This window comes from Triturus cristatus, chromosome 6, assembly GCF_964204655.1.
Source record: "Triturus cristatus chromosome 6, aTriCri1.1, whole genome shotgun sequence".
Taxonomy (NCBI): domain Eukaryota; kingdom Metazoa; phylum Chordata; class Amphibia; order Caudata; family Salamandridae; genus Triturus; species Triturus cristatus.
Genome location: NC_140589.1, coordinates 1,559,459,611 through 1,559,476,015, shown reverse-complemented (window position 1 = coordinate 1,559,476,015; position 16,405 = coordinate 1,559,459,611). Strand labels below are relative to the sequence as shown.

Sequence of the window (16,405 nt, the reverse complement as noted above, 5' to 3'; positions counted from 1 at the left end):
GGTAAATTACCTTCCTTTAATGACGCGTTTAGATGGAACCTGGTCCAAGGCACCAGAAAAATGGTTGCTGCAAGGTTTCCCTGCACCTGAATCCAGTATGCTGCAGTGGGATTGGCCTGCCCCATCAATTCCGACAAATGAGAATGAATCTTGTTGATCCTCTTCTCTGTCAACGAATACTCCTGTGCTGTTCAGAAACCTTGCGCCAATGAAAGTCTGGTCCTGAACAGGAATCAGGTGGGACTTCTTCTGATTCACCAGAAACCCACGATGTTACAGAACCAAAAGAGTTCTTGTGACATGAGCCACAGAGGTTTCCAGGGAGGATGAGAATACCAGGCAGTCGTCGAGATATGGCAGGAGTGCGATGCCCTCCTGACGCAGAACTCCTACCAGAGGAGCTAGGACTTTGGTGAAGACCCTTGGTGCTGATTTCAGACCTAATGGCAGCACCCAAAATTAGAAGTGCAAGGGACCCACGGCGAACCACAGAAATCTCTGGTGACGTCTGTAACCGGGGACGTGAAGGGAGGCATCCTGAATATCAATGTTGGCCAGAAAGTGACCTTTTGATACCAAAGGAATAACTTGCTGCAAGGTTAGCATTTTGAAATGGAGTGTCTTTACCCACCAAATCACTCCTCTTAAGTCCATTACTGGCCTGTACCCTCCATTTGCCTTCTGCACCAGGAACAGAATAAAGTAAACTCCTTTGCCCCTTTCCGGAGCTGGAACTTCCATAATTGCCCTTTTCTTCAAAAGGGCGAGAATGCCAGACCACAAAGCCTCTTTCTTTACTGGATCCCTTGGAATAGAAGAAGGGAGAGTTCCTGAACTCGATCATATAGCCTCTACGAAGTAGACTGAGCACCCATTGATCTCTGATGGATTCTTGCCAAACGTGGTCAAAGTCCAACAATCTCCCTCCAACTGGGCCATCCCAATCCCAGTCGCAGGGGGGACAAGTCAGGAACAATTCTATCATGTTCCCACCTGTTTACCAGAGTCCTGTGACTTGGAGGATTTCCTAGGCAGAAATCGTCGTCTTCTGGAAGAATAACCCTTTGCAGCCTTCCTAGAAAAATCATTACGGTCCCTACTCCAACTTAGGGGGCCGTAAGACCTATAGGATCTAGAGGCAGCCCCCTTATAGGGAAAAGTGTGCTTCCTATCTTTGAAAGACTTTGTTATGGTTTCATCCAGCTGGTCTCCAAACAACTTCTTCCCTTCAAAGGTAATTTTCAGGAGGTAAGCTTTTTCTGCATAATCTGTTTTCTAGTACTGTATCCACAAATGGTGGCATGCCAGGATCGACGCACCAGAAGCCACTGCTGACGATCCAATAATATTTGAAGAAACATCAGCTAGCATCTTTGCCTTCTGTTACATTTGCAGCAGTAAATCAGAGCAGTCTACATTCTCCTGGATGGTAACAGAAAGAGACTCAAAGTCCTTTACTAAAGACTGTGCTGTGTAAGTAGCGATCTTCATGGAAACAGAACTGGCAGCAAAAGACTTCTTAGTAGCACCATCAATCCACAATGTTTGCATGAGAGCATTCCTCTGGGTTAATATCCGCCCTGCCAATCAAAGGTGCCAGAATAGAATCCAGCTTAATGTTGGCAGAAATGCCTCCTTCCATTCAGTTAGGGCATACATATTTTGCAGGAACCTTGGTACACTGGATTGATCCACCTCCTTCGAATGCCTGAAGATTAAGTCCATTATCCTCTTGTGAAGAGAGAGAGACAAAAGCAATGGCTTAGCATACTGAGGGAAGAGACCTTCTTCATCTGGCTGGGTTGAAGGCTCCTAAAAGCCCAGGTTATGTCTAACATGATCCAAAATCTGGACCAAATCCTCTCTGGAAATGTACTTCCCATAAGCTGAAGTATTAGGGCCTTCTGAACCTGCATCTTTCCCTTTATTCGGAAGACGCCGCTTCCTTTTCCTTCTTTAGGCTTTGCAGCTAAGGCCTTAGCCACTGCCAGCTCAATCATGGACTAGACCTGGGCCTCAGTCAAATAAGCAGGACTGGCAGGGGACTGTTCCCTGGGCTTCTTAGAACCCTGAGCCCCAGGCAGGCTCCTCTCAGAGTCAGAAGAGGAGGAAACCATTTGCCTTCTCTGCTCACACTTCTTGCTCTCCATAGCAGAAAAACACACCATGCACCATGGAAGAAAATCCACAAAGGACAGAAACTAGGGATCCTTATATTCCCTGTTCTGCCAACAGAACAAATGCAGTAATTAAAACTTTTGCTTACAAATGCACACACAGCCGTGACCAATAAGCAGCCCTACAAAAAGCAGCCTAAATGAACTCAACTGCGTCCACAACAAGAGAACATAATTAACCGTGAGCCACCCTGCTACCCTTCAGGTGCAAACAACTAATTGGCAGGCTACTCCACCAGTGCTCAGCAGCTCAGGAGACACCTGCCCCCACCTTTCCGTCATCCGCTGCGCCTCCGAACAGCAACCAGCCTGACTTCTTGAGTTGCGTAGATGCATGCCTCTAATCACAGCTGTAAAGTATTCCCAGGTGCCAAGCACTGCTGGTAAACGTCCTTCCTCCGTGGGCATATTGAGGCTGGAGCACACAGAGAGTCTCCTGCGCCACCCCATCAGGCACTCTGCAGCCCGAGGGGAGCTTGTCCTCACATATTTTGAAACAGCCCAGGTGCTGCCAAAGACAGGAAGAATGTACAAAAACCACCCCGCTGGCTTTCCACATTCAGAAAAAGTCAAATTAAAAAGCCAGCTTGACTTCCTGTGAAAAACAACACTGTAGCTGCAACTAGGTTACGACCTCCTGGGTGTCTGCAAGACACAACTAAAACAGGAGGTGGTGAGGGGGAGGGGCTTTTTAACGTTTTGGGAAGGGAAGTGGGTGTGTCTGTGAGGCTCTGCGGCCTAATTACGTAATTAATTAGGAGGTAATATCTTTTTTAGAAGCTTGTGTTGAGCAGTTGGTGATGGAGAACTTTCCATTATCAAATGTTGCCCTCATTGGTAAAAATGTTGTGCCATGTTTTTTAGCCTCACAAAGATAGCTGCTAAGGACTTGCTCAGGTCCTGGTATGATAAGGTGATAATGTGCATTCTTGGTCCACATTTGTATTAGAGCTAAGGTGCGCACACAGTGCTTCTTTCATTTTTTTGTCTGTCTTAGTTTTTTGTGGTGAATATTTTAATTTGACGCCAGTGCTCATGTCTATGTGGATCGACCAGAAGTTGGAGTTTTTGCCCTGTCATTCTGCCTGCTCCTCTGAGGAAGTCATTAGGGTGACTCCAGCCACCTCTTCGGGCTCAGTCTAGAATTCTGTGTATTGACCTTTTTGACTGGGGATGGTACTTTGAGGTAAGAAGTCGAGATTCATGAGTCTCTCTCTTCGGGCATGGTGGTGTGGTCATTAAGGCATGCTGTTACCCCCAAAACTCTTTGGCATGATATTTTTGACAGATCCACCACATGGTCATTTTTGTACTGTTTACCACCAGTGATGACAGTGACACACTGGAATATTTTAGAGTTGTTGTTCCTTTCTTTGTAGATTTGCTGTTGCTTATGATTTAGATTCTAGTAGCACAACTTCTTCCTCAACTCTTCTTGTCTTGAACACTTTATGCTACACTAGATGCAAACAGGTGTCACCAGCAATTACACAAAGGTGCTTATCCTACAGACCTCTACAGGATGGACAGCCCTTTCAGGACCCAAACGTTTCCCTGGCTGATCTCTGCATCTCTCAGAAATGAACACTACGTTATATTGGCTCCTTGTCTGCTTGCACGTGAAACCTTTCAGCCATGTGCCATTCAACTAAACTTGAAATGCACTGTCATTTGGCGTAGTCCCTATAACAAGAGGCAGTGTGTGTCTTGTCTTTGTGGCCACTGAGTGCTCTATCCTGATCCTCAATGTCTGGCCCTATCATTTTCCTTTACCCTCACAATCGTAAATTCTGTTGTTTTCACTGGGGACATATCCTAGTGTGTTGGGGGCGGGGGAGGCGGAGGGGGGTTAGTATGCCAAAGATGCAGTGAAGCGTGGTGGGTTAGTGCCCTTCGAATTCAAGACTGTGCTGGGGTTCAGCATTCTTAAGAGGTAATGAGATCTGAGAGGTTAGTGTTTCCAGGAGGCACTCTGCTCTTCAATATTCTTAATGAACAAAGGCCGTATGTATAAACATTTTCAGTCACGAGATGTTTTGTTACTTACCCTTCATTTGGAATTATTGTCTAAGAGCACGGAGTGCTGTTGAATTTGGTGCATGCTCTCCAGAATGCAATGCAAATTATTCGCGTTATGTTACCATTGTGTTTTCAAATTATTTGCAAATCTACTCATGGCATTGCAATAATGTAACCTGTAAGAGTTTTTATCTAGCAATGATTGCCCAAATGCAAGATAGCTCAGGAATTAATGAAGAGATGTATGGACTTGTATGCATTTATCTGACACAAGATGGAACTCTATAGGATTGGACCAGCTTCTAATGGCTTACTTGATTCCATCTGAGAAACACTAATAGGAACCATTGTTTAGATATGGGGATATTTGTATGAAATGTATTACACAATCATTATCCATTAATCTGGACACAAAGGGACATACTGTTGGTTATACTATCATAAAATTACAGGGAACTGTGGAAATATATGTCAAACTCCAAGACACCAGGACTAACACTCCCAGGCCACTTACAGGCATCCCAGTGACACACCAGGCATTCTCCTGACTGGCTGGTGCACTCACACACAGTTATTATCTACACAAAGTCATTTGCAGATATACAAAAATAAAGTCACCAGGGTAGGATTAAAAATTGTTGATTTTATAAAAAGCTAAGAGAAAAGACTTCAAACATCATGCTTCAGGGACACCACAATAATACAGTGTTTTATGTTTTCAGTTGTGGTGCAGTTAGAACAGAAACCTGCATTCACAATCTTTGCAAACAAGCATCGTTTAGCTATTGTGGCTGGCTGCTGATCCTGGCTTTTCCAAAGCTTGAGGAATTGTGGTGCATGCATTGGCAAAGCCAATAGTTGCAGGTGGTGATCTGGGAATTATATTTTGTATACTTCCAAGATGGCAGTTACATTGCAACTGACCATAATGTGTTTTCTTGGAATGGTATACGAATAAGAATGAAAATTAACATCATTATACAGTTTCAAGAAATATTTGACACATTCACAAGGATTTTAAAAGTAAAGTCTCCCCCTACAGACAGAGAGGTCTTAAGGCACTGGCAAAGCAGGCTATTGCCCAGTGCCCCCACCTTTGAAGGCCCCTCGGGACAGTGACATTTCTCTCCATTAAACCTCTGTCTATTCTATTTCTGATTATAAACCTCTCTCCCTCTCTGCCTAGATGTACCTCTGACTCTCTCTTTCTCTCCCTCTACCCAGTGTGATCTTTAGTATTTTTGGGGTCCTAGCAGACATACTGTTTGTTGAGACCCTGTTAAAGTTGAACATATAAATCAGTATTGTTTGGCATCATGCCAAGTTGAATCAACAGGAAATGGGCAAAACAATCTAAATTTGTTTGTTATAGGGGCCCCCAAAATATGACTTGCCTGGGGCCCCACAATCCTTAACATGACGCTGTCTCCCCCACTTGGTTTTTGTTCAGTCAGACTTTACTAGAGGAACATGTGTTAAGCATTTCAGAGTACCAACATGGACGTTAAGTAATTAACATGACTCAAAAAATCCGACATCAATTTATAACAATAAAACAGATTTTTAAATACATTTCAGACACCAAAATGAAGTCAATTGGATACGTATAACTAGAGATATGGATTTTAGAAGCAAACTGAAAGCAATGCAAAACATTACTGCAAACCTTCAGCATTGCATTCATTGGGAAAAGGCAGTAGTGACAATCAGTCTCTTACAGGTCGAGTTGCATGAAAGCTAAGGAAGGTTTAGGTGATGTGGGACCTAGGACCAAGCCACAACAGTTAGTTTGATTTTAACTGACTCAAGAAGTCCATGTGCAGAGTTATCCTGACTGTCCTTGGTGTTAAAGCGGGAGCCAGGGTGGGGTGGTTGCTGGTGTTACCACTTACACAGTGCTGGTGAGAAAAAGGGTGCAAAAAACCAACAACAAGGCCATTGCTGGTGTCGGATGAAGGTGTTGTGGAGTTCCTTTGAGTTGCAGCATTTAGTAAAGTTGGTGGTAAGCTCAGCAGAAAGTTATTTTGATGTCCGGAGGAGAACGGTAGCCACCTGAAACTTGCTGGAGGTTAGGACTACGTTTTCCACAATGCACAAGCCTAACGTCTTTTGGGTGATACCTCGAAGGACTCGATGCGCAGCAACTCTTTGGTTCCAGTACATTGTTTTCACCTGCAGTGTGTAGAAGACTAGTAAGTCTGGAGTTGCCTTTGGCTCTCAAAGTGGTTCCTATTTCTGAGGGAACCAGTCTTTGGTCCAGGATGAGTCACTGTCCTGCAGTTCCAGGAAGGGTGCACAAGTGCAGGGTATCATGCCTTTGGTTTGTGCAGCTCTTCTTGTCTCAGACTCGGGTCTCTTCTGTGTCCTTTGTTGCAAGTCATTAGAACTGAGGCTCTGGTGTCAAGGATGCCCCTTAAATCCTACTTTTAGGGGAATTAGGGGTGTGCCGCAAGTGGCCAATGGATGCTAGTCTCAGTGGCTAATCTGCCCTATAAGTGTGTGTGCGTGCCACCTTTACTACTTAGAACCCTCTGTTTTGCCACTTTTAAAAATGGTAGAAACCTTTCCTAGGTGTACAGACCGGGTAGTCCACCCTAGAGGTGTGACTAACTTTCTGTGGGTGTACACCTCTTGACTACATATCTATCCCGCCTGCCGGGCGCAAATGTGCCTGGGTGCAGAGGTCTCCACAGTAATTCCCCCAATGAAAATTTCAGACACCTTCTCGCTCTGCATCAATCTGCCTCTTTCGTAAATTGTTATCATAGTAGGTCACAGCGAAATTTGTCTTGTATTTACCTGGACACTGCATTCCTAGGCTATGCCCACCTTTTTATATCAAGACAGAATTTACATAGAATTTTAGCACCTTTACATGCATACCACATATCTTTTCACTCTATGTATTTTTGACTTTATATTGCACACATAGCCCATGTCAAAACCTTTTGTCACTCGTCACCTATGTTTTTTATAGTGATCAGCCTTAAACATTAAAAAGGATGGGCCCTCATTTCAGAGTCAGAAAGGGATTAAGGGAATCCTGTTCAAGGGAAGTACGTAATGTAAGCACTGAAAGTACCTCCTTAAGCAAACTTCAAAAATGACAACTAAAAAAACTCTCATAAAACATATGGTTGCACATTACAGATGTATTCTCCAGTTATCACGCACGCTGAAGATGTATATTTTGATAAATGAGAGAATACAGCAGAGAATGTATGTCGGAGATGTGTAAGGAAACACACGTCACCAGCCCCACGTCAGACTGCATAATAGTGAAAACAATTGCAAGGTATACAAATAAACCAAACTGTTCTCCAGATAATGGCACGATTTGAAACCTTTTGAATTTCAAATGAAAGGAGCCATAAAACCTCAGGCTGATTTGCTATATTAAATATTAATATCCCATATCGTGAGCTGACAGCAGATGCATCACTGGATATTGTGCACCTGAAAAATTCATTGCATCAAAGGGACATCTGCTGTCTCCAAAGGCAGCATGCGACTCAATAAGGGGAGGGGAGCTGTGTGCTCGAGGGTGGGAGAGGGGCGGTCGGAGAGAGGGCGACAGAAGGGCAGAGAGAACAGTAACTTTGGTACTTACCACCCCAGCCTCGGGATTTCTCTTCCTGCCGTTGCTGAATGTGGAGGCCAAGGTGGAGGAGCAGCTTTCGTCATAGAGAGCGGTCCGCCCATCATTAATGGCAGAGTTAATAGAAATGGTCCACATGCTGGACGCGTAGCCATCACAGTTACAGTCATCGTAGCTGCCTCCATCTCCAGAGGCCCAGACATAGATGCTTCCCTTGCCACCACGGCCCTGCGGGATGATGAAAGTATTAGTCATGTATACCACACACTTTTGAGAGAATCAGCTGTTATTTGTCCCATTAGGTCACGATGAGAATGATATTGTCAAGGACTGCGCAAAATCGAACAATGTTTATGTACAGGTCCTAGTGTACATCTTTCCCTGACATGTTCTTTTTAATTCAATTACCTTAGGATACAAATGATTTCTTGTAGTAATTGAATCGATAGAATAAAAATAGAAATAGTAAAAACACAAACAAGAAACAATAAAACATGATTATGGGATATAGTCGGTGCCTAATTTGAGCCGGTGGGACCCACCTGCACTCATTTTTGGGTACCGGCACTTATTTCCCTCATCAGATATTGACAGCGAGCAAGAGCAGGAAAAACAGAGAAACCGAATTAAGGTGGAAGAGAAAGACAGAAAAATGGACACAAAGGGAGAAATCAGGGACCAGCAAGAGTGAGATAAAGATGCTGCAGAGTCTGGTAGCAATGGCCTAACTTAACTTGAGGGCCCCCCCAGCAAAGTATATGGAGGTGGGCCCCCACGCTCCGGACCCCTTTCAGAATATAGAAATCAAGATGCAACATTACAAATTGGAGTTATCAATACGCCCGTGCACAGTGCCCCTGGAGCTTGGCCTCACCACTGGATTGGGGGGGCTCCATGGTCTATTGTTATGCCATGGGGAGCTCTTAGGTCAATTGTTATGCCACTGCCTGGTAGCAGATTAAAGAGCCCTGAGGCAGTGCTTAATTTGTAAAAATAGAAGTGACAGGGCCCTCTGCAGCAGGCCACTTCCGCTTGCACCGTCCATTGCCACTGCCGGCGCTGCCAATAACAGGAACAACACAACTACTAACCATCACACACCTACAAGTGTGTCAATTCTGACTATTCCAGATCCCCACAGCTATAAAAATAGCTTTGGCAGCAGGTATTAGTCATTTTTAAAGTGCATTGTATGAATAAACAACTGGTGTTATGCTCATCTCTAAATGAGAAAAAGATCACCACAATGCAGCAGACAGTCATAAGTGCCAGTGTTGACAATTAAGTCCCGGTGCTAAGCACCAGAAACCCCCAGCTCAAATTAAGCACTGGCCTGAGGAAATTCAACACTTCGCAGCCTTGGTATTTGATGCACCGATTTTTAATAGCACTGCTGGAGCAGAGGTTTGGGCACTGGCACTCCCTCTTTTTGTTTTTAAACAGATTTTTTTACGTTTTTGCAAAAATTAAGCACAGGGTAGTACATAAACAGGGTAGTACATAAAGAGGGTAAAGGAAATAGGGCTTATAGAATAGATAAACACAGAGGGCTTCCCTGTTAAATACATAAATAATTTCACACAAGATAGAAAATGGGAGAGTTCATGTGGCATTTCCCCTTACATTCCTAAATGAAAGTAATTTATATATATATGCATGCACATAATGTGTACAATTGAATCAGGAAAACAAAGGTTTGATGATGACTCAACATTGCCATTCATGGCTAAAACAAAATCAAAGGAAGACTGCTTAATTAATCCGGTGTCATTAATAAAACAATTGAAAAATAGGGAAGAAAATCAATTACCCTGGGATTCCGCTGCCAAAATTAATCTTGATGTAAATAATGATCCCAGTATAAACACATGCACATAACATGGTACTTACCTGCTCTGGCATACCCACAAGGTTTTAGAACAGAACAAGTATTAATGAAGCCAATAGGTCTAACGTTTAATCCATATCTCGAGATTGGCATATAAAGGTATCAATCCAGAAGTAGGCAACATTTATATTGTAGCATGCTGACATAGTTAAAACAGGACCACAGCTTCCATTGTTAAATGTTTATCCTATGTAAGAACGCGCATTATTAGTTATGGTGGATGGAGGTACACCACAAGTAATAAAGGCTGATATGCACAAAAGCATTTTTGCGGTCAGAAAGTGCCAGATGCGCTGAATGTGGGCGCACCAAATACTAAGGCTGCACAGTCTGGAATACACCTTGTGCTACTTTAATCCATTACCAGACCCTCCATTCCTCATTATCTCACTCTTTAGGTTCCTGCTTTCTCCCTTAATAACGTTTATTCTGTTGTTCTCTTACTCTGTCTTTCCATTCTGTTTACCTTTCTCTCTCTTGATCTTGGTAAATGTCTGAGGTAGAAAAATAAGTGCCAGTCCCAAAAAAATACATTTAGTGCCTGCAACCTGTCTCTGGGTCACATGACTGGATGTAGCTGACAGTTGGGCTTTGTGCTTCCTCCTAGACAGCCCAAAACGATAGAGAGCTTAGGAGGGCCTGGGTAGGCCATCACTGACATGATGGATGGGTGGAGCTGGGCACAGCTCTACTTACACTTGAACAGGCTGTGTCCTGCCTCCACACACAGGGCTGCATACTCACTGTAATTAGTCTGTAGCCAGGACAGGAAAGGCAGGATGCATGTGGAGTTGAAAGGGAACTTCTAGAAGCTTCTCCCACTTCAAAGGAGATCCCAAGTATAAATAGTGGACCACAGACAACAACTTATGAGTACACTTCTGGACCAGTGAAGACTCTGCCAGGAAAAAAGGACTGCTGTGCTGCTGAAAGGATTGCCACTCTACTGGATTATTGCCCTCCTGGAGTACTGCCTTTCTGGACTGCTTTCTTGCTGGATTGCTGCCCTGCCGTCATCCTGCTTGAGTCAGAAGGATTTGAATCTGCACTTGATCCCAGGACTCCCAGATTGACTCCAAGGGCTAATCTGCTGGCCTCCTGGCTAGAGCCACAGGAACATAAGTGGTGCCCCTTAGGTCCTGGAGCCTTGTTGCAGTCTCAGAGAGGATTAATTAAAGTTTTGGGCTCTTCACAACTGCGAACAGGCCAACCAAAGAGAAGTTCCGTCAACCCGACTCTTCACGCTAGAGCATCTACCATTTGTGTAGAGCAACACTAAGAAGCTCCAGTCAGCTGCTTGGGATGTTGACAGGACCTTCAGGCTACAGCGATGACTGTCTGTGACTCTAGGCCTGCTCTTCACGCTACATTGATGATTGTCTGCGATGCATCTTTGCTCCTCACGCCCCCCCTCCACCATGAACAGGTCTCTTTGAACTGAACTGAGAAGGTAAGGTTTCAGTGGGACTAATCTGGTCCCTGTATCCAAACCATGCTGTATCGTGGTCAGCCTGAACTTGTGACTTTCTTCGGGTCGCCTTCTGTCTTAAAAATCCATAACTCAGGTTCTACTGATTGGATTTTCGTTGTTTTGATCTTGATGTATTTATTACATTTTGCTCTTTGTTTCTAAATTGGTTTGAGATTTGTCTTGTGTTGTGTTTTCACTCTATCACTGTTTGAAGTGCTGCATAAATACTTTACACATTGGCTGTAAGTTGACTAAGCGTGCCACATTTATGGTTGACACTAGCTAGTGGGAGAGGTTGATTTCCAAGCACTCCCTAACCACTGAGTTAAAAGTTTCCAGGGGCATCCATACTCACTTTTTCAGTGTTCCATGTGCCAAGAGGCAATGCGAAGATGGCCGAAGTCTTCAACTATATTAAAACGTGGGCTCTAAGTGCTGTGGCTTGTGTAAGGGAGGATACTATGGGGATCGCCGATGTCCTCCAACATCTATCATTAAATTCTAGTTTGAAGCAGTTCCTGGGCCCACAACAAATCAGGAAACAGAAGTTTGGAAGGACAAAAGTAGGATCCTTCAGCAGCTAGGCAGGAGGATACACCAAAAGTGCATTGTGGACCTGTTTGATCCCTTTTCAAGGGTGAGAACATTTTACATGCACCTCAGAAAGACTTGTCAGGCAGGAGTTGACACTAGTGTGCCAACTGGGGGTGGGCAGGGAAGTAGCCCCCACATTGAAGGTCTAGCTGAGGACATAGAAGTCACCCTGCCCATTCAGGTTGACTTGTCAATCAAAGTGGTCTTGTATGTCGCTCCTGGGAGGAATATCACACCTCATTAAGTTTAAGTACTTGATTGACAGCTGCAGGAGAGCTAATGTAGATTAGTTCCTGGAGCTTCAGGCAGCAAAAGGTAACTTTTTAAAAGTTACTTTCCCAAAATATCTACAAAAAATCCAACTTTATCAATGTATTAGGCTTTTAATTAATATTAAAAAGAGTGAGTAACTTATTTTTTTATCTGGTCCCAAAATCAAGATAGCAGAAAGAATTTTTAAACTGTATTCAAGATTTTGTATAGGACAGCCAGAGCCTTCAACAGTAAAATCAGATTTTGGCGTCTTGTCACTGTAGGGACATGGTAACATTACATTTCTACATCTACCCGTTTTTAAATACTATGCAGCCTACCTTTTGGGCTACAACTCCTCCATTGCAATTACTTATTCATATTTGAAAGGAAGGTTTTCCCCCTCTGTAATGGCTGGATTTTCTGTTTAGATGGGATCAGCCCCCAGGGGCCCCTGTGACCCAGCCAAAACGTACTCACCTTCCCTTCTTAGATCGTATTTACAATGGGTAGATATAAAGATGAATATACAGGTCGCACCTAAGAATGGGGAATGACAATATACATATATGGATTTTCTACAATATCTTATTCACATCAGTTGGCCTCGCGGTCGCCCTGACCCAGACCGTTCTACCCTAGGGCAGATCTGACACGCAATCCGGCGTGTCTACACACGGGCCTGCAGAACCCAATGCTCCCTTTTCCAAATCGTTCGCGATCCTGCGAAACTTACACGGCGGTATCCCTCCCGCCGCTCTCATTTACACACGGGCTGCAATCCGGCAGCCCTACACGCTGGTAATCCTCCCCAGCGCTCTCATTAACGCCGCATATCAACGACGACCACATTCCTATGAAACATTATTAGGATGATATCTTAGCAATCTACTTAGGATAAAACTAAAATAATAACTTTGGATATGGATTCAGATTATATAGTGTACTCCGTGCTTACGACATCAAAGGTCCACTCACTCCCTCTTTATTTGATAACTATTCGTCTGATCGGGATTTCTCATCCGTTCGTCTAAACAGTGCTCAACTAGGAGCATCATTTACCAAGATTGGACACAAGAACCAGGTACACGATAATTCTATATGAATTAGGGCATTTATTAACCATAAACATAAATCACATTACTATGCAGCATTACATTTGCACAAGAAATAAAAGAGAAAGATTAGGGTGCACGCACTATAAGAATCGGTCGGACTTCACCTGGTTAATGGGAAATCGGGACTCGGCAGTCATCTAGGCTCCTGTCTCGTCTCTGGGTCCTGGCTCGCCTTGCAGTCACCCTCAGCCGTCACAAGTACACGTCTGCACTGATAGGCTCAAACTCGTCTGCTCTCCCTCAGGACCTCGGAACCTTGCTGTTAATTAGCTACCGTCTCTCTCTCTCTCTGGGTTAGTGCGCTCCGCGCCACTTCTCGTTCAGTCTATCTTCAGAGAGTTTCGGTCTTAAATCTTTCTCCGACTTCAAAGATGGCGACTTGTCCACCATGAAAATGAATAATGGCAGAGATGCTAACGGCTAGATGCCGCCTACGGACTGACTGACTGAAAGACTAACACCTTTGCTAATATCAAAAGCCCGTTCCTTCATGGAAATTCACGGCCAGTAACCTGCCGCCCACCAAATTCTTGTACCTCCCCGTACCAAGGACACTTTCCCAGCTGGCCAGCCTGAAGTTGTGTCTTCGGAGTGGAGAAAAATACATTCCTTCGATAAGGGTCAGCCTGAACCGGTTCTCTCCAAGCGAACAACAGCTTAAAACTAAAACATCACTTTTAACCTAGAAAGCCTTCTCGAGCTACCAGGCAGAAAGCAAAATGGAGTCTGTCTCGCTTAAGGCCTACGGAGCCCATAATATGCATAGCTCCATAAGAAACAGATCGGCATGTTAGCAAATGAGTAAATCATGACTAATACTTATATATCTAACCCCTCACTTAAATTCATAAGCCTTACTCTAAGAGAAATGGCACGAAAATGCCCTTATATCTGTAAGACAAGGTCCCTGTTTATCGGCCTAATCCCTATGCTATGGGGGTGATAGGCTGGAGTCACTCTCCATCATTCTCCTTCTCCAGAGAGCTGGCAAAAAGACAGCCATAACACCCTCTCAAAAGGGTTATTTTGGAAAGTCAGACTGCAGGTTTAAATTGCAGCAGACAGGCTATGCCAGTAGGCCTAAAGTCATGGTTACCTTGTCACACTAGTGGATGGCACAATTGATGCTGCAGTCCACAGGTGAAATTTAATCTTCTATGCCACAGCTGTATTTTCTACATCATATACTAAGGCATTAGAAAAAGTTAAATAAGCCAGTTAGTGATTAGTCAATTTCTATATATAGTCAGAGCACATACACTGGACAGCAGTGCCCCAGTGTTAGAATTGGGGGTCTCTTGTTGGCAGAGGTAAGTACCTTTGTCCAAATAGGGACCCTTGCTTCTAGTCATGGTAAGGGGGTACACACTGTTGATAACCCCTGCTCACCCCCTTGGTAGCTTGGCACGAGCAGACAGGCTTATCCCCAAGGCAATGTGTAAAGTATTTGCACCAACACACACAGTAACACAGTGAAACACCACAAATGGACACTACACCAGTTATTATAAAAATAAATTTCTTTATATTTCTTAGGTCAGATCAAAACGTCAGAAAAATGCACATACGTAAACTATTCTTTCTTTAAAAATGTCCTTGTTAGGTTTCTTAGCAAAAATAAACTTGTAGGTTCCCTTGGAGGGCCACAGTTCACTTTAGTAATGTGCTCTTTGCTATCAACCCAGTTCATTTTAGCAACACAAACTTGGGGAGCAGATGCCACAAATCAACCCCGGGCTGAGCAGGCACGCAGGAGCTGTGATGCTACAAAACTCGGGTTTCCAGCATGGGGAAAGTCAATTCCCAACAAGGTACTCGATTAAGCAACAAACGCTGGTTTATTGGTACGGTTCCTTTTTCCTTTCAAACTGGTGTTCCCTTTTCACCAATGCCCCCGCTGTAGCGTGCGCGTGTGCCGATCTTCAGCAGCGCGCACGTCTGAGCAATTTCCCCCGGGGCCGGCTGGCTATGCTAATGCGGCTGATTACCTGAACTCGCAGGACTGGACACTTCGCGCTGATCTCCGGCACTCTTCTTTGGTGCACGAGCGTGAGGCTGCCCCGGTTGCTAGGGGACGCCTCGCGCTCCAAACGACGTGACGCGGCTCTTCCTGGACGAGCCCCTCGGTTGCTAGGAAACACTTGGAGCGGGAACCAATCCCAGTGCATCTCGATCGTGATGATTCACCTGCCTCCGCTCCAGCGGCGGTGATCACAAAATCCCTCACACAACTCCTCATAGCTGACGGCCTTTCTGCTTACTTTAGTGATCACCGGATGCAGACACAGGCCGGCGGTGGTGAATCCCACGCAGCTCGTCGCAGCAAAGATCACCTAGATAGTCACAGGTGTCTGCTTGTAGGACACGAAGGAAAGCCCTCCTCAGTAACCTGGGCTCCTTGTAGTGCACCAGCCAGGTTTAAGCGCACACACACAGTGCTTCTTGGGATCGTGGAAACTTTTGTGACCCTGTGTTTCGGTAACAGGAGGCCAGCTCTCCTCAGGCCCTTGGACACTCTTAGGACACAGCACACAGCAAAGTCCTTTTTCTTCAAGCAGGTGGGGGGAACACAGCACACATCAAAGTCCCCTGTCCCCTTCCTTAGTAGTAACAGCAAACTGTAGGTCAGCCCCAGAACACAGAGCAAGGGCAGTCTTCCTTTCCAGTCTCTGCAGCTGATCTTCTTTGGCAGGGTTTCCTCTTGTTGGCAAAAGTAGTCTTCTTTGGCAAACTTTTATATCCCTAAGTTTCAACAGGAGGTCAGCTCTTCTCAGGCCCTTGGAGATTTCCTTTTTAGAAGGTGACGCAGCACACAGCAACAAGTCCTTCTCCTTTCCTTGTCAGAATAGCAACTGCAAGTCAGCCCCATAAAACACAGCAAGGGCAGTCCTTCTTCTCAGTTTCAAGCGCTCTTCTCCTTGGCAAAGGTTCTTCTTACTTCCAGGATTGATCTAATTTTACAGGGGTTTCAGGTCTTACTTTTATACCCCAAAAGTCTTTGTTCTTCATGTGTGAGGGGTCCTGGACCCAGTCCAAACCAGTTCTGGGTGCACTCTGCCAGTGCACAACTCTTCCTTTGTCAGTGGGAGCCAGGGTCATCTGACGCACCACAGGAGGTGGAGCCAGCATTGTGGAAGGCAGGCACTGGCCTTTTTAGACCCAGGTGCAACTCCTCCCACCACTCCAAATGCAGAAAGGTCTATTCAGCCTAGTGCTGACTCACCCAGCCTGCTGCAGCCACCCTCAGCCCCTGTCACTCACAAACCAGACAGTCAATACACAAACAGG

General features: G+C 44.8%; 1 protein-coding gene across 1 annotated transcript in view; it reads right to left on the bottom strand.

Moving 5' to 3' along the window:
• PCSK2 (proprotein convertase subtilisin/kexin type 2) overlaps positions 1-16,405 on the bottom strand; it is an 845,391-nt gene that overhangs the window by 121,458 nt on the left and 707,528 nt on the right. The window contains exon 9 of the mRNA XM_085612711.1: positions 7,807-8,022. Within this exon, the coding sequence (XP_085468837.1) occupies positions 7,807-8,022 (216 nt within the window). The remainder of the gene's footprint in view (positions 1-7,806; positions 8,023-16,405) is intronic.